General features: G+C 44.2%; 1 protein-coding gene across 3 annotated transcripts in view; it reads right to left on the reverse strand.

Moving 5' to 3' along the window:
* Nucleotides 1–18,276, reverse strand: part of zgc:92140 (DUF4612 domain-containing protein) — a 29,764-nt gene that overhangs the window by 4,088 nt on the left and 7,400 nt on the right. The window contains exons 2-3 of one of the 3 annotated variants that reach the window (XM_021603924.2): nucleotides 10,416–10,574; nucleotides 7,466–7,595 (exon numbers count right to left, since the gene is read on the reverse strand). In XM_021603924.2, the coding sequence (XP_021459599.1) occupies nucleotides 7,466–7,556 (91 nt within the window). In that variant the 5' untranslated portion in view covers nucleotides 7,557–7,595; nucleotides 10,416–10,574. The remainder of the gene's footprint in view (nucleotides 1–7,465; nucleotides 7,596–10,415; nucleotides 10,575–18,276) is intronic. The other 2 variants (XM_021603925.2, XM_021603927.2) reach the window with 2 other exon arrangements.

Genomic DNA, 18,276 nt, shown 5'->3' on the forward strand with positions numbered 1-18,276 from the left:
CCATCCTCTCGTCGTCTGTCTCTGTGCTTCAGTCCCTCAGACGCAGCATCCTCCCTGACACCTGTATCACCTGTGTGTGTGTGTGTGTCACACTGTGCGTCATCAGTGTGTGAAAGACATCAACATCAGATCAGACACCCTAGAGGGCAGACAGGACTAACTATGAGGAGAGACGGGGGATGGAGAGAGAGAGGGAGGATAAAGAACACACCGTTTTCTCTTCTGCTGCCTGCCTGGGGAATGTAAACATGCCAGAGCAAAGCAGCCCGCCTGAACACGCCTACACACACTACCTCAAACAACACACAGTGAATCAACCATCAGTCACTGTGGCTTAGTAACAGAGACAGGTAACAGGAGAAAAAACGGCTAACACTGAGCAGACATTAAAGGCACATGAATACATTAAGAATGAACCTATAAGGACGAAGGAAAATGACTATATTGTATGGATAATGTTTTTATCTATTCCCATCCGTCTTCTTTTAGCCTGGTCCCAGATCTGTCCAGGTATGTCCTTGTATGGCATGACAATAACAACAACAGGCAGTTGGCTAAAGCACAGAGATCTGGGACCAGGTTGCCTACATTTGTCCATATTGGAGTGGATGTGTATCAGTGAGTGTGCGTCTCCACTGGCACTGACTGTGACAGACGACAGGGTGAAACAGAGGCGACAGGGCTGCTTGCTTCGTCTTGATGATGATAGGGCCATTTTAGGGACAATGACAGAGAAAGCGATTCTATTTTGAGAAAAACTGATTCTCTAATGTGGACATCTTTCTCATTAGGAGCTGGAGCTCTGTGTCGACCTTTAAGAGCTGACTGAGTGGCTTTGTGTCAGTTGGAACTAGTGTGTGTCAGTTTGTGCATGAGTGTGTGTCCATTCCCTGTCAGGCTGAGTGGTCAGGGCAGGCTGTCACTCTCTCCTTTCTGCAGTCTGCCAGTCAGAGCCCCCTGCCTGGTCAGGCTCCCTCCCAGCTCAAACTGTCTCCATAGGACTGAAGCAGGCATGACATTTACACTAACCCTGCCCTGTCTGATAGAGAACGACCGATTATCGTCCGAGCCGATATATCGGGACGCTATTGGCCTTTTCTTGTCTAACAGCCTTTCTCGATCGTCCATCTACATAGCAAAACTGCTGCTATGCCAGTCACCACTCACCGCCTGAGCCACGAGCACTGCACAATGCCGTGGAATGTCTATCTGGGTCTAGGACCAAAAGGCTACTCAACAGCTTTTACCCCCAAGCCATAAGACTCCTGAACAGGTAATCAAATGGCTACCCGGACTATTTGCATTTTGTCCCGCCCACCCCCACCCCTCTTTTACACTACTGCTGCTCTCTGTTTATCATATATGCATAGTCACTTTAACCATATCGACATGTACATACTACCACAATCAGCCTGACTAACCGGTGCCTGTATTATAGCCCCCCTCCTGTATTATAGCCCCCCTCCTGTATTATAGCCCCCCTCCTGTATTATAGCCCCCCTCCTGTATTATAGCCCCGCTGCTGTTATTTTTCACTGCCTTTATTTCTTTACTTACATTGTTCACCTAATACCTATTTTTAACTTAAAAATTGCACTGTTGGTTATGGCCTGTAAGTCAGCATTTCACTGTAAGGTGTTGTATTCAGCGCAGGCAACAAATACACTTTGATTTGATGAGGGGAAAACCAGCAGCAGCAGCAAGCTAGCACATTCTCCAATAGAAAGGTGCAGTACTGAGAAACGGATTAACAGACTGACTAAAATCGAACTCCTGTTGCAAGTATCAGTTTAGTTTAATCCACTAATAATAAGGCTCGCGCTGACGTGCCTGGACATGCATGCAATAAGCAGGCTAGCTAGCTAAGCAGAAAGCTGTGACCTGTTAGCAAAGATTACTGATAACTAACCCTTTCATCTGATGTGCTAGCAAGCTGGCTAGATGAGTCGTTTTGAATTGTCCTGGCTGCTACTTTTTCCAGATCACAGATGACTGAAAATAAGGATTTGTGATCACAAATCATGACATTGGACCCACTTGCACTGAATAGATGTTCATTTAGATTGTCAAACTAACTGTGCCTATACGATGTCCTTCCATACAGTTGTGACATGTTGGAGTGATGCTTCTATGCAAATGTTGTTGATCAGTACACTAATATACACAAGAGTGTACAAAACAGTAGGAGCACCTTGCTAATATTGAGTTGCACCCCCTTCTGCCCTCAGAACAGCCTATATTCGTCGGAGCACGGACTTCAAGGTGTCGAAAACGCTCCACAGGGATGCTGAACCATGTTGACTCCAATGCTTCCCACTGTTCTAGATGGCTGGATTCCCTTTGGTTGGTGGACCATTGATATACACAGAAAACTGTTGAGCGTGAACAACCCAGCATCGTTGCAGTTCTTGACACTCAAACCAGTGCGTCTGGCTCCTACTACCATACCCTGTTCAAAGGCACTTAAATATTTTGTCTTGCCCATTAACCATCTGCCTGGCACAGACACAAGCCATGTCTCAATTGTCTCAAGGCTTAAAAATCCTCCTTCAACCTGTCACCAACATTTTCCAATTTAATGATATTGAATATCGGCCATTGACCCTAAAAAAAAAAAAACTATTGGTCATTCTCTACTGCCTGGGTTGGTTCCCTACCAATATACTATGTCAGACCAGGAGTCATTATTACTGCCCTGCAAGCCTGCCTGGCCAGGTAACAACACTATATTCCACTATTTTCCTAGCCGTTTCAAAATGAAAGGGGAAATGTGATCTCATACTAGGGGAGACTATTACTCTCATATTACTTACAGCTCAAGTCTAAAGAGGATGTTTCTTATGCACACGTAATCTATACTGAACAAAAATGTAAACGCAACATGTAAATTGTTGGTCCCATGTTTCATGGGCTGAAATAAACGATGCCAGAGATTTTCCATACCCACAAAAGCTTATCATTTAGCTCAAAACTTGCACACATTTGTTTCCGTCCCTGTTAGTGAGCATTTCTTCTTTGCTAAGATAATCCATCTACCTGACAGGTGTGGCATATCAAGAAGCTGATTAAACAGCATGATTATGACACAGGTGCACCTTGTGCTGGGGACAATAAAAGTCGACTATAAAATGTGCCGTTGTGTCACACAACACAATGCCACGATGTCTCAAGTTGAGGGAGCGTGCAATTGGCATGCTGACTGTAGGGAATGTCCACCAGACAATTAAATGTACATTTCTCTACCATAAGCTGCCCCTAACATTATTTTAGAGAATTTCGCAGTACAATCAACTGGCCTCAACCGCAGACCACATGTAACCACGCCAGCCAAGGACCTCCTCATCTGGCTTCTTCACCTGCTGGATCATCTGAGATCAGCGACCCAGACATCTGATGAAATTGTGGGTTTGCAAAACAGAAGAATTTCGGCACAAACTGTCAGAAACTCATCTGCACGCCCGTTGTCCTCACCAGGGTATTGACCTGTCTGCAGTTTGACGTTGTAACCGACTTCAGTGGGCAAATGCTCACCTTCAATGGCCACTGGCACGCTGGAGAAGTGTGTTCTTCACGGATGAATCCCGATTTCAACTGTACCGGCCAGATAGCTCTGAAGCGACGAGTACAACAGCATGTTCCAGTTCCCGCCAATATCCAGCAACTTCGCCTAGCCATTGAAAGTGGAAGGAGTGGAACAAAATTCCACAGGCAACAATCAACAGCCTGATCAACTCTATGCGAAGGAGATGTGTTGTGCTGCATGGGGCAAATTGTGGTCACCAGATACAGACTTTTTTTATGCACACACCTTTTAAGGTAGCGTGCCTTCGTACAGTATTCAGACCCTTTAACTTTTTCCACAATTTGTTAAGTTACAGCCTTATTCTAAAATGGATTAAATCGTTTCCCCCCTCATCAATCTACACACAATACCCCATAATGACAAAGCAAAAACAGGTTAAGACATTTTTGCAAATGTATAATAAAAATGTACTGCGTTGAAGCACCTTTGGCATCGATTACAGCCTCGAGTCTTCTTGGGTATGACGCTACAAGCTCGTCACACCTTCTCTGCAGATCCTCTCAAACTCTGTCAGGTTGGATGGGGCGTGTTGCAGCACAGCTATTTTCAGGTCTCCAGAGATGTTAGATCGGGTTCAAGTCTGGGTTCTGACTGGGCCACTGAAGGACATTCAGAGACTCCTGTGTCGTTTTGGCTGTGTGCTCAGGGTCGTTGTCCTGTTAAAAGGTGAACCTTCACCCCAGTCTGAGGTCCTGAGCAGGTTTTCATCAAGAATCTCTTTACTTTGCTCCGTTCATCTTATCCTCAATCCTGACTAGTCTTCCAGTCCCTACCGCTGAAAAACATCCCCACAGCATGATACTGCCACCACCATGCTTCACCATAGGGATGGTGCCAGGTTTCCTCCAGACTTGACACTGGGAATTCAGGCCAAAGAGTTCAATCTTGGTTTCATCAGACCAGAGAATCTTGTTTCTCATGGTCAGAGTATTTTAGGTGCCTTTTGGAAAATTCCAAGTGGGCCGTCATGTGCCTTTTACTGAGGAGTGGCTTCTGTCTGGCCACTCTACCATAAAGGCCTGATTTGTGGTGTGCTGCAGAGATGGTTGTCCTTCCAGAAGGACAACCATCTCCACAGAGGAACTCCTTAGCTCTGTCAAAGTGACCATCGGGTTCTTGGTCACCTCCTTGACCAAGGCCCTTCTCCCCCAATTGCTCAGTTTGACCGGGCAGCCAGCTCTAGGAAGAGTTTTGGAGGTTCCAAACTTCTTCCATTTAAGAATGAGAGGCAAATGTGTTCTTGGGGACATTCAATGTTGCAGAAATGTTTTGGTACACTTCCCCAGATCTGTGCCTCAACACAATCCTATCTCGGAGCTCTACGGACAATTCCTTTGACCTCATGGCTTGGTTTGTGTTCTGAAATGCACTGTCAACTGGGTGTGCCTTTCCAAATCATGTCCAATCAATGGAATTTACCACAGGAGGACTCCAATCAAGGTGTAGAAACAACTCAATGATGATCAATGGAAAGAGGATGAACCTGATCTCAATTTCTAGTCTCCTAGCAAAGGGTCTGAATACTTATGTAAATAAGGTATTTCTGTTATCATTTCGTCATTAAGGGGTATTTTATTTGTAATAAAATAGAAAACATGACTAAAAACCTAATTTCACTGTATGGGGTATTGTGTGTAGATTGATGAAGAAAACAAATGTATTTAATCAGTTTTAGAATAAGGTTGTAACGTAACAAAATGTGGAGGAAGGGATCTGAATACACTATCTGTGACCATCAGATGCATATCTGTATTCCCAGTCATGTGAAATCCATAGATTAGGACCTAATTAGTTGATTTAAAGTTCAGTGCTTTCATTATATGAACTCTAACTCAGTAAAATCTTTGAAATTGTTGCGTTTATATTTTTGTTCAGTGTAAAATCGGTTAGATACGTCCTGAATTACATCATGTAGTGAGCTGCGTGAGGCTTCATATTGCATTCGCAGTTCTGAATGTCCATTCAACAATAGCCCCATAGCGACTATATATAAACTACAATACAACCAACACACCCACTCACAACAGTCTGGCCAACTACAAATCAAATCGGAAAACTGCAACAAGACAACAAGTGATGTGCTAAAACAAACAAGTAAGGCAACACAATTAATCAGAAAGTGTTGCCATTTTGTCTCATTCCTCCAGTGTTTGTGTAAAGGAGCTCAGCCTTTCCTGTTGTGCGAGTAAGGTATCGATGGATGGAGGGCAGGGAGCCGTGAGCCAATGCTGCGATAAGGGAGAGAGGAAGGAAAGGGAGGGGGAGAGGAAGAGGGAGTCGTTGAACAGCCGGGGAGGACATGGAGAAGAAGGGAGATGTTTTAATACGGAGAGGGAGAGGAAGGAAGGAAGACAAGAAAGTGAGGCCCTGGAGAGGAAAGGGAGGAGGAGATAGATGAATCAAGAAGGGAAGAAGAGAATCTTTCATCCACGTCATCTTCCTCTCTCAAGGAATATTTCCCTTCCTCCTCCAATCAAGTGTCACGATGCAGCCATTCCTTAAAAGAAAAAGAGGAGTGACTAATAGAGGGAGGGACAGAGTGATAGGGGAGGGTCAGAAATAAAGTCAAAAGGAGAGAGAGAGGCACAAAGGTCAGACCAATAACTATGGGTCCAACAGAGAGAGGGAGGGCGTAGAGAGAGTGATAGAGGGAGGGAAAGAGTGATAGAGAGCTAGGGAGGGAGGAATATAGTGATAGAGAGGGAGAACAGACCGATGCCGCCTGTGGCTTGTCATCTGCCATTTCCGGTGTGGGTATTCCAGCGTGTTGCTCCTAATTCTTAATCTGTCTCTAATCCCTCATCCCATCTCTCTAATCCTATCCACAGCACCCAACCGGCCCAGCAAGCAGCTAGAATTGATGCTGTTAACTAGATACACTTTCTTAACCCTCTCTCTCTCTCCATGTCCAAGCTCTAAAACATGAAGTACTAAGAGGACAGAACACCAAAACCACTCAGCCATCCTAGAGGCTACTGCACCAAGTAGTATTCACACAGGGTAGGAGGGAGGAAGAGAAATAGAATGGGTAACATGACACATATTGACGTTTTCTGAAATCTGCACTGCCCGTGTCAGCAACTTGGCATTCATTAATAAAATATATAGCCTGATGTACTCATTTAAAAACATCAGACTAAAAAAGGTGGAATAGTCAAGCTGCCCTTGTAGAATAGAGATTGGGTATAGAGCGAGACTAGAGGAGCGGTAATACAGATAACATAGCCAACAGGCCAGTGTGTGTGGAGTGGACATGCTACAGATGTGTAATTTTATTTCTACGGGACATGCTACAGATGTGTAATTTTATTTATACGGGACATGCTACAGATGTGTAATTTTATTTATACGGGACATGCTACAGATGTGTAATTTTATTTCTACGGGACATGCTACAGATGTGTAATTTTATTTATACGGGACATGCTACAGATGTGTAATTTTATTTCTACGGGACATGCTACAGATGTGTAATTCTATTTATACGGGACATGCTACAGATGTGTAATTCTATTTCTACGGGACATGCTACAGATGTGTAATTCTATTTCTACGGGACATGCTACAGATGTGTAATTCTATTTCTACGGGACATGCTACAGATGTGTAATTCTATTTCTACGGGACATGCTACAGATGTGTAATTTTATTTCTACGGGACATGCTACAGATGTGTAATTTTATTTATACGGGACATGCTACAGATGTGTAATTTTATTTATACGGGACATGCTACAGATGGGGACGATGTTCTACAGGTAAAGGAAGCCTGGTCAGCAGCTGGCATGGAGTGGAGAGAGATTAGACAGGCAGGTGTATATAGAGACGGCTACAGGTGCGGCTGGAATGTAGATGGTGTACTTTATGATACTGTGTACTGACCGGTGAAGAGGTCTCCGTTGCTGTAGGCCTTGCCCCGGCCCTCCTCGTCGCTGGGCACGGCCGACACCTGCTTAGCAGAGGTGCAGCCCATCGCCTCACTCTCTGGCTCCTCTCCTCATCGCACTCTCACCTAGAGACAGATAGAGGAGAGAGTGGTGGAGGTGGGTGGGAGGAGAGAGTGGAAAGAGAGAAAGTTAGAGTCCATAGCAGCTGTTGACAGATAATTACATTGGTTGACACAGGCATTGTATTTTAATGATGACTGGGAGAAAGCTACACAATCCCAACCTCTGAGCCCGTCACTGAGGAGAAGGGGTGTCAGTCACACGCACAATGTCACAGGCACAGAGTATCAGACTGTCAGTCACGGGCAATATACTGTCACAGACAGACTGTCAGGAACACACACACTATTGTCACAGGCATAAAGGAAAACACTGTCAGAGACACAGCATGGCAGCATCAGCCACCACCAACACCTAGAAATCAACAGCCAGTCAAATAGAGACACAGAGATACTGGTCTCTCGCTCTGTGGCTCTCTCCCTCTCTGTGTGCGTGTCTCTCTCTCTCCCTCTGTGTGTGTGTGTGTGTGTGTGTGTGTGTGTGTGTGTCCCCCTCTCTGTGTGCCTGTCCCCCTCCCCCCCGTTGCTGTCCCTCTCTCTGTGTCCCTCTCTCTTTCCGTGTGTTGGAGAGAGGTAGAGGAAAAAAGAGAGAGAGAAACAGGTTGGAGAGAGGTAGAGGAAAAAAGAGAGAGAGAAACAGGTTGGAGAGAGGTAGAGGAAAAAAGAGAGAGAGAAACAGGTTGGAGAGAGGTAGAGGAAAAAGGAGAGAGAGTAATGGGAGGCCAGAGAATAGATGAGTAGAGAGAAATGGTCCAGAGCATCAAAAGGCTGTTGACACTCCTCCTCTGTGTCCCGCCCCTCATTTGAAGCTGACAGGAGGACATTGTTTACTTCAGACCCAGCCTTCCTCCAGCCAGCTGTCTGACCACTGCACAAAGCACCAGGTGTGCAGAGAGGAGTGTGTGTGCAGACTGAATAGTGTGAGCGTATTTTGTTTGCATACGTGTTTGTGTGTGTGTGTGTGTGTGTGTGTGTGTGTGTGTGTGTGTGTGTGTGTATGTATGTATGTATGTATGTATGTATGTATGTATGTATGTATGTATGTATGTATGTATGTATGTATGTATGTATGTATGTATGTGTGTGTGTCTTTCACAGCTTTCTTGGCTAAATAGCATTCATCTTCTGAGGTTGAGGGGAGCTTACACAGGTCTTTGTTAAAGGTCCAGAGAGTGAGAGGGATTCTTCGAGGGGGGGCTAGAGTAACACACAAACAGCTCTCTCATTGGCAGCAGCCCAATTCTGCCTGACTACAGAGGATGGGTTGGTAGCCAACAGAGTCACCTGTGGCCTGGTGGCGAGGCCCACCTCAGATAGTCCCTTATCACTGCAGGCCAGGTTGCTCAGGCACTGAGACCTGCATGTTCGTGTCTGAGCTGGAGCAACTCAATTATGGCTCAGACCATGGAGTCTGGCTGGGCACATTTCTTAAGCGTGCAGACGGGTGTGAGGTAAGAGAGAGAGAGAACGAAAACCTCTAGCTCTCTTCCTGAATCGTATGCCATAAGTGTGTGAAAATTCCAGTTCCAATGAATGGATGTCTAGTTAGGAACCTCACTGTCCTCGATGTGCCATCCTAGCCAGGTCAATAGTGTTTGGGCTGTGTGTTAGTAGAGCAGAGTGTTGAGTTTTCAGAGGGGATGTGGACAATGCAGGCCTGTCAGATAGGAACAGATGTGGAAGGGTGTCAATGGGACAAGCTTACGCTGCCAGCTAAGACCCTGACACCAGCCAGATCCAGCACTCACACACACATATGATGATATCAATACACACACACACACACGTTGCAAGGGCAGAGATAGTTAGGCCTAACAAATATGCAGGTTGCAAACCCACTTCCAGTATTCTGCCATTAGGCCTCTCGCGGCATTATACCAAAGGTCTACAACTACTGTACACCTGCTTACATCATGCTTTTTGCTCAAGGATCAACAAAAAGCTACAAGCCACATTCTAGTGTTTTACCACACACACAGTCTCAGTCTACCTGCAGGTCTGTGAGTAGTGGAGCTGAGGGGTATGTGTACATGAACAAGCAAGCTTGCATAAACACGTGCACACAAGCTCCCTGTTTTTAGCCTCGTTATTGTTGTAATTTTCTTACTTTCATATTACATTGTTTACTTTAGTTTATTTAGTAAATATTTTCTTAACTCTATTTCTTGAACTGCATTGGTGGTTAAGGGCTTGTAAGTAAACATTTCACGGTAAGGTCTACACCTGTTGTATTCGGCATATGTGACAAATAAAATGTGATTTGATTAGTGAAGCTTATGTGCACGTGTTTATGCAAGTGCGCTTGTACACATATCCCCTCAGTTCCACTACTCACAGACCTGCAGGTAGAGTAATGCTCTCTGTGTGTGTGTTGTAAAATGCCATGTTCAAAGAGACACACGCTCAGTAGTGTGTGTGAACCTTCTCAAATGCACAGCTGTGCCAGGAGCTTTCAGCCACCATGGAGCCTGAAAAACTGGCTGGGCGGGCCCGCCTATCCTGGAAAGGGAATGGAGCGAATGGAGTGCCTCAGAGTATGGTTTAAGGCCCGGTCTCTGGGGCCTTTCGTCAGCCATGATGACAGTGACAGGGACAGAGTCAGCGGTGGGACCAGGGCTGAAACTAAGAAACCCTGCATTCTGTCTCTCTGACACAAAAGGACAACTCCTGAGCCAAATCACCATAATATTTACACTAGCCAACAGCAAACCCATGTACCTCACTGCTTTCTCTTGTCCCAGTTTAAACACTACATCAGCCTGACAAGCCGGCAAGCCGTGCCAACACACACACACACACACACACACACACACAGAAAAAGAATACCTCTGAGTGTGGTGTTATTGTTCTTTGTGCACGTCTCCATTCTCATGTTCTGCTTGGAGCACCTCTTCTCATTCTCTCTCCATTGTAGTGGGCACAAGAAGAAGTGGCTGTGGGGGAGGGAGGACGATGTACAAATAACAGATCCTCTGTTTGGGAGAACTGTCATGTGACAATGAGAGAGAGAGAGAGAGAGAGAGAGTGACAGTCAGGCAGATACAGAAAGGAAACGGAAAAGTTTCAAGACATATTGTTGCGTACACGTTGGCACCAGGACAGGAGTATTTTTTTGTTAGGCCAATAAAACCAGCCAAATTGAAAATGAGATGGCTGTATGGCTCACTGTATTTCCTGTGCTGTCTGCTCTGTGGCTTAGGGCATGACAGAGAGAGGGGGAGAGAAGGAAAGAGAGAGAGGAGTGAATGACCAGAGCTCAGAGGCCACTGTTAATAACCTCGTTAATCAGAAGAATCATTGAAATCTAATGTTGAGTTAAAGTTCAGATTCATTTGACCTAGTGTTCAGTCACAGCCCTGAGGAGCGAAAGGAAATATGGACAGTTTCATAAAACAGAGAGGTTCAGAAAAAGGAAAACGTACAGTTAAGAAAGGAACGAGGTACAGATTGGCGAGGAGAACTAGCTCCGCGGACTCTTCATGTCCGGAAATCATTTTACCATTGGGATCTGTACAGTTGCTTTTTTCCCTTCACAAGTTAACTTGTGACATTCCTGGATTACTCATATCAATAAAGTCTGATTTAAATCAACAAATATGATAGTCAGTTGAAAAAAGGTTATGGGTACAAGAGTGTGTACATATCTGGCTGTGTTGGAAAAACCACTACATATCCCATTGAGCCAAGAGGGGAGATGCTACCCATTGTCACAGTTCCAAGACCAGTCAGAAATGTCCAGCCAATGACACCGGTGGATCTTAAAACTGAATTTGGATCCGCTTTAAGTAGCAATGATATCAGTCTGGAACCAGTCACAACTATACAACAAAACAATACAGAAATGTATGTTTCTTTCCAGCTCATTTTTTTGTTACATGATTGTATAGCTAGCATGAGCTTTGAAGTTGAGGGTACAGTATTTATCAAGTTTGGCAATGAGGACAAAAACTAGCATAGTTCAGCTAGCCAGCTAGTTTAGCCAGGGAAAATGGTAGACATGTTTGTGTGTGTGCCAGCTGGGTGCACATGCACACTAGGCCAGTTCAGGAAACAGATTGTAGTTTCTATGTCCTGATATCAGGAACTGGCGGTGAAAAGTTAGATGAAACAATTCAGAGATTAAAACAAATAAAATCAGATGGCATATTTTAGGAGAGCAAATCGATATACAATCCCAAAATCATCTGTAACTGCCAATAGTAAAACAACGCTTAAAACAATGTTTGAGTGAACCTTGTAAACAGAAAATTAATGGTGAATTTGGTTCCGGACACACTATAGGGAGTCAACGACTGATCATATTCACCTGAACGAGCTCAAACCCCTGACGGCGCGGTCCTAAAAATGTCATACCGCGTTCCCTCCTTCAGGGAACAGTAGTTATATTCACGTCCCCTTTCAGTCAGTCACTCTGTGTAACATACTATGGGGACATACAATCATGCTGCCAGACGGCTAAGAGGGTACCAAGATAGGAGGCCCACGGCAGCCCAAGCACACAGGCTCCAAAATGGGGTCAGAGCCTCATGACACTTGAATTGTCAGAGCACCATACAGGGAACCAGAACCTGCTGCAACTTGGCTATGCACACTGACCCGTTGCCACTGCAGCCCAAGTCCAGAGACCCCATGGATCCAAGAACAACACTTACCTTGCGAGCCTGAAATGTCAGAGCTCGGACAAGGAACCACAAGTCCAAAACAACTGGACATCTGGTGGTGACTTAGTGAAAGGTGCACACACGTTCTGCATAGCATTGACCAGAGTCTATTGTCCACGGCATAAACCCACAGGTTCCAGCAATAACCTGGAAACGGTGTTCTCACGCTCTGCCACGAGAGTAGTGCCGTCAATCAGGACACGCCGAGATGGCAGCCATATAAATCTGCAATGTGGAAAAAGAAAGGCCCTGTTGGAAAAGCTAAAGCAACAACAAAATGTCTACCAAAGAACTCTGAAAAGGATAAACCAACCCTCAAACGCATGCGACTTAGACATATACAACCCTCTCGAAGAAGACACACGCGCCGACTGTATCGTCATAATCACAGTCGAGGGTAAACCCCTAGCCGTCAAAATTCAACCTTTCAGGGGTCAAACACACAGCTCTCATCTGCCGTCGTGAGTGGCAAACGCTCCCGTACGCCTGGGATAATAGATCAACGACATGGAACCCGCCACGGGTCCCCGACCAACAGATGGATGGTCTCTGGGAACCAGGATTGTCACTGCGCTAACGGGGAGCCACCAGAATCAACACAGACCTTTGTCGGACCCTGGCTAGGCCCCTTTTGTCAAGCTTTACTAATGTCCTGCCACCGGCACTGGGTTAAGTCTGTGTGTGCCAATGCCACAACACTATACACGTCAGCTACCACAGCAAGTGAAATCACTGCAACAGAAGAGCTGCAGTCAGTTTTAGAATCGGTGGCAAGAAGTTAAATATTTTGGACTAGTTTAAAAACTAAAAGCATTGTATTTGGGACAAATCATCCACTAAACCTCAAAAATAAATATTGTAATGAATAATGTGGAAATTGAGTAAGTTGAGATCAAACTGCTTGGTAAGTCCCTGTATTGTAAAGCTGTCATGGTCAAAACATATTGATGCAACAGTAGCTAAGATGGGGAGAGGTCTGTCCGTAATAAAGCGCTGCTTTGCTTTCTTGACATTGTTATCAACAAAACAAATTAGTTTTGTCCCACCTGAACTACTGCCCAGTCATATGGTCCAGTGCCACAAAGAGGGACAGAGGCAAATTATAGTTGGCCCAGAACAGAGCAGCACAGCTAGGCCTTAAATGTACACGAGAGTTAACTTCAATAACATGCATCTCAATCCCTCTAAGCTCAAAGTTGAGGAGAGATTGTCTGCATCACTACCGGTCTTTGTGAGAGGTACTGACATGTTGAAAGAACTGAGCTTTCTGTTCAAACGACTAGCACACAACTCGGACACCCCACAAGACATGCCACCAGAGCTCTTCACAGTCCACAAGTCCCAAACAGACTATGGGAGAAGCACAGTACTACATAGAGCCATGGCTACATGGAACTCTATTCCACATCAAGTAACTCATGCAACCAGTAAAATGTGAACAAAACCACTGGATAAAACTACACCTTATGGAACAGCGCGGACTGTGAAGAGAGACACTGAGGCACACACACGCAGGCTAGCATACACTCTACACACAGGTACACTAACATTGTTATACTGCTGTATTATGGATTCTGGATTGTAGATATGTTGTGGTAGAGTAGTGTGTAATGTGTTGTGTGATGTTTTATTTTGTTTATAAGGCGAGCTGAAGCCACAGAATGAATGTGAGCCCCAGTGTTCCCAATGGGGCAGTTGAGGATTAGGGCCAGGAGTTTTACAGTAGGGCCAGAGATCTCTCATGTCATGTGGTCAGGGTTACACTCTTGACCCTATTTATGGACTTATTATCACAGTGGCCTGGCCTGTGGATCAGACTGTATCACCGTCCTGGTACAGTAGTGTTTTAACTCATTTACCATGTTATCACCTTCTCTAGAGTGGCTCCCTGCTCCCTCCCAGATCAACAAACAGCAGAGCTCAGGTCAACCCCTCGTTGCTCTCTTTCACTCAGCTGCTCCAGATCCGTCCGAATCACTCTGACAAGTCTGGGCGGACAAACACAGTATGGCCATGAATGTTCATTAGAAATCATTACCACTGCATCAGATACAGTATATTTCAATCTGGATCTAATTGAGTCTCTGCAGCAGGATAATTGGTGAAGCAGCTTCCTGTGTGTGTGACTGACCAGGGTGGGATTGTATGGTAATTATTATTTCATTTGCAGGGTGGAAAACCTGAATAATAGAATAGAGTTGGAAGATGGGCTCCCTTTAAGTAGGTGCAAACAAGCAGAATCATGTCTCAAAATGGTGTTGCATATTTCCTGTCAAATTATAATAACATTTTGTGAGAAGATCATGTCACTCACTATCTTGTGTTGTTGCACTGCAAACTAGTAGGCTCTCTGTGTCCCATCTGCTTATACTCTGAGATCCATATATAGTGTGTGGTCCAGGTTATCTGGCCTGCAACAGAGCAACACCCATTTTCTGTTCTGGGGGCCCTGTTCTGCAAAGCCTCCAGGCTCCAGCGCCACTCTGCACTGCTGGTGTACATATTACCTCAACTAACCTGTACATTGACTCGGAATATAGCCTCGTTATTGTTACGCTTTTCTTTTCTTTCCTTACTTCAGTTTATACTTTCTTAACTCTTATTTTTCTTAAAACTGCATTGTTGGTTAAGGGCTTGTAAGTAAGCATTTCACGGTAAAGTCTACACCTGTTGTATTCGACACATGTGACGAATAAAATGTGATTTGGTCTCTTGCTACAGCAACAAGCAATATGTGCAAAGTCCCTCTGCCTAGGGTTGGGCGACATCCAGATGTCCATACCGTTTCTGTTCCATACCAGGGTATACGGTATTATCGAATGTGCACACAAGGGGGCGCTATAAATAAAATACCTGGATCTTGATCCAGGAGGGGATTGAATGTCTCTGCTGTAACCACGAAGCTTGATCTGGACATCTAGACACTTAGCAAACCAAATGCATATCCCTGAGCTGGATATAATTAATTTGACACGTTAGATTTCTTAGTTACGATAAGTTAAGTTATAAGCAGCAGCTTGACACACACCACAGCAGACCCCGCAAGGCAAAAATCATACCATCTATTTTGATATATACCATTTATACTAGAGGTCGACCGATTATGATTTTTCAACGCCGATACCGATTATTGGAGGACCAAAAAAGCCAATACCGATTAAATCGGCCGATTTATAATAAAAAAATGTATTTGTAATAATGGCAATTACAACAATACTGAATGAACACTTATTTTAACTTAATATAATACATCAATAAAATCAATTTAGCCTCAAATAAATAATGAAACATGTTCAATTTGGTTTAAATAATGAAAAAACAAAGTGTTGGAGAACAAAGTAAAAGTGCAATATGTGCCATGTAAGAAAGCTAATGTTTCAGTTCCTTGCTCAGAACATGAGAACATATGAAAACTGGTGGTCCCTTTTAACATGAGTCTTCAATATTCCCAGGTAAGAAGTTTTAAGTTGTAGTTATTATAGGAATATTTCCCTCTATACCATTTGTATTTCATTAACCTTTGACTATTGGATGTTCTTATAGGCACTTTGGTATTGCCAGTGTAACAGTATAGCTTCCGTCCCTCTCCTCGCTCCTCCCTGGGCTCGAACCAGCAACACAACGACCATTAGCGCGCGCTAACTAGCCAGCCATTTCACTTCGGTTACACCAGCCTCATCTCGGGAGTTGATATGCTTGAAGTCATAAACGCAATGCTTGATGCACAACGAAGAGCTGCTGTCAAAACGCACGAAAGTGCTGTTTGAACGAATGTTTACGCGCCTGCTTCTGCCTACCACCGTTCAGTCAGATGCTTGTATGCTCAGTCAGATTACATGCAACGCAGGATATGCTAGATAATATCTAGTAATATCAACCATGTGTAGTTAACTAGTGATTATGATTGATTGTTTTTTTTATGTTTAAATGCTAGCTAGCAATTTACCTTGGCTTACTGCATTTGCGTAACAGGCAGTCTCCTTGTGGAGTGCAACGAGAGAGAGGCAGGCCGTTAATGCGTTGGACTAGTTAATTGTACGGTTGCAAGATTGGATCCCCCGAGCCGACAAGGTGAAAATCTGTCGTTCTGCCCCTGAACAAGGCAGTTAAGAACACATTCTTATTTTGAACAGTGGGTTAACTGCCTTGCCTAGTTAAATAAAAGGTATTAAAATAAATAAATCGGCGCCCAAAAACACCGATTTCCGATTGTTATGAAAACTTGAAATTGGCCCTAATTAAAAATCGGCCATTCCGATTAATCAGTCGACCTCTAGTTTATACCAGGTAGGCTTGGGTGTTGCCCAAGCTTACCTCTGTCCAAAAGGAAGAAACATACCCTGGCCTGCCCCATGTACCACTGGACTCTCCCCCCACTCGAGTCGGTGTGTGTATAGAGACAAACACACACAGCAATATGCATCATGCACTGCCTGAGCTTTGTGAGTCAGTACCTAGAGGGATCCGGTTGTGCTGGCCTAGTGCTTTCTGCACTGCAATACACCTAACTTGAAACCAAATGCCACTCAGCAATGCCAATGACCGACTACCACAAATAGCATGTGCAGAGGTACTAACACACATGCAGTCAGGCACACAGAACCCCAATAATAACAGTGCCCTACTGTATGTACCACATTCATTGATTGTGCACAAGTACAATAGCTTTGGTCCAGTTTTCCACAAATACTCATTTTTGCTAGTGGTTATACTAAATTATTAATAAAGTTGCTTTTGTTTACAATGTGAACCTAGCTAGTCAATGTAGCTGGCTAGATAGCTAGTAGTAGCTTATTGACTTCATAAATCTTAGTAAAATAACCAGTGGTGTATAATCGAGGCCATATGCAACCAAAATCAACTTTATTTCATTATTCCAATTCACAAGATAGAATGAACGTGAGCGTCAGCCATCAAGAATTGAACCTCGCGATTCTTTGACGCTGGCCATTTCATTGACTTCAAAGGAAGAGTTTCCTCAATGGATGAGGACCAGGGGCAGATGGGCTTGTCGGTGAGCGCTGATGCCGCCCGGTGATAAACAGTGTCCACTTTGCCAAAAGCAGGGGTGCAAAGTATTTTGCTTGTCCATTCCCAGCACTCCTCTCCAGGGTGCTGTTGGAGAGACGTTGCTGCTGCGCTCCACCAACGTTCCGGCAAAAAGAAACATAAATCATGTCGCAAATATAGGGTATGGTAGAAAGAGTATGTGGACTTTTCTGTAGCCTACAGGCTAGAGATAAATGTACGACAACGCAATGAGATGGGCACTTTTTACATCATGCAGGTTTCGCCAATCAAATAGCAGAACCTAAAATGGCGCCCAATTAAATAAAAAATGCGTTGTCAAGTTAACAAACATATCCTAAAAACAGGACAGGTCGGTCAAAGTAAAATGGACCATCACAACTGTTGTCCGGGAGTTTCACTCCATTGTCATGATCAGTGCTTTCAAGTTTGACAAGCTGATAATAACAAAATTAAATACATCTGCATTTCCCGCAGTGTAAACATTGCAAATAGGCTCAAGATAACTCCTGATAAAGTTGGGTAGCTGATATTCAGAGCTTAAAATAGCCAAACTGAATAGTCACAGGAGTCAGGACTAATAACATTAATTAACTGTTTTTACAAATGGTGGTCCTGGACTTGGATGGGCCTTCATAAAAATTCAATTTTAGCATACCCTAGCAAGAATGGGCCCTGCAAAACTAGAATAGTCCCAGTAAGCAAAATGACATTGAAAAGACATGTAAAATAAGTATTTTCCAGACATTGAAGTTAGGTTCTGAATGAAAGGTGAAAACACATTTTCCATACGTTTAAAATACAAAATTTTCCAGGACGGTGAAAAATTCATTTTTTTGTTGTTGTGTGCGGTCCAGATCGGCCTTGATTTCCACATCCACGGACATTGGTTTTTGTTCCGATCCAGACAAAATCTGAACCAATCATAGGAGTCTATGTTTGGTTCAGATTCTGGACTAGAGGTCGACCGATTAATCAGGGCTGATTTCAAGTGTTCA

Source organism: Oncorhynchus mykiss, chromosome 5, assembly GCF_013265735.2.
Source record: "Oncorhynchus mykiss isolate Arlee chromosome 5, USDA_OmykA_1.1, whole genome shotgun sequence".
NCBI lineage: Eukaryota > Metazoa > Chordata > Actinopteri > Salmoniformes > Salmonidae > Oncorhynchus > Oncorhynchus mykiss.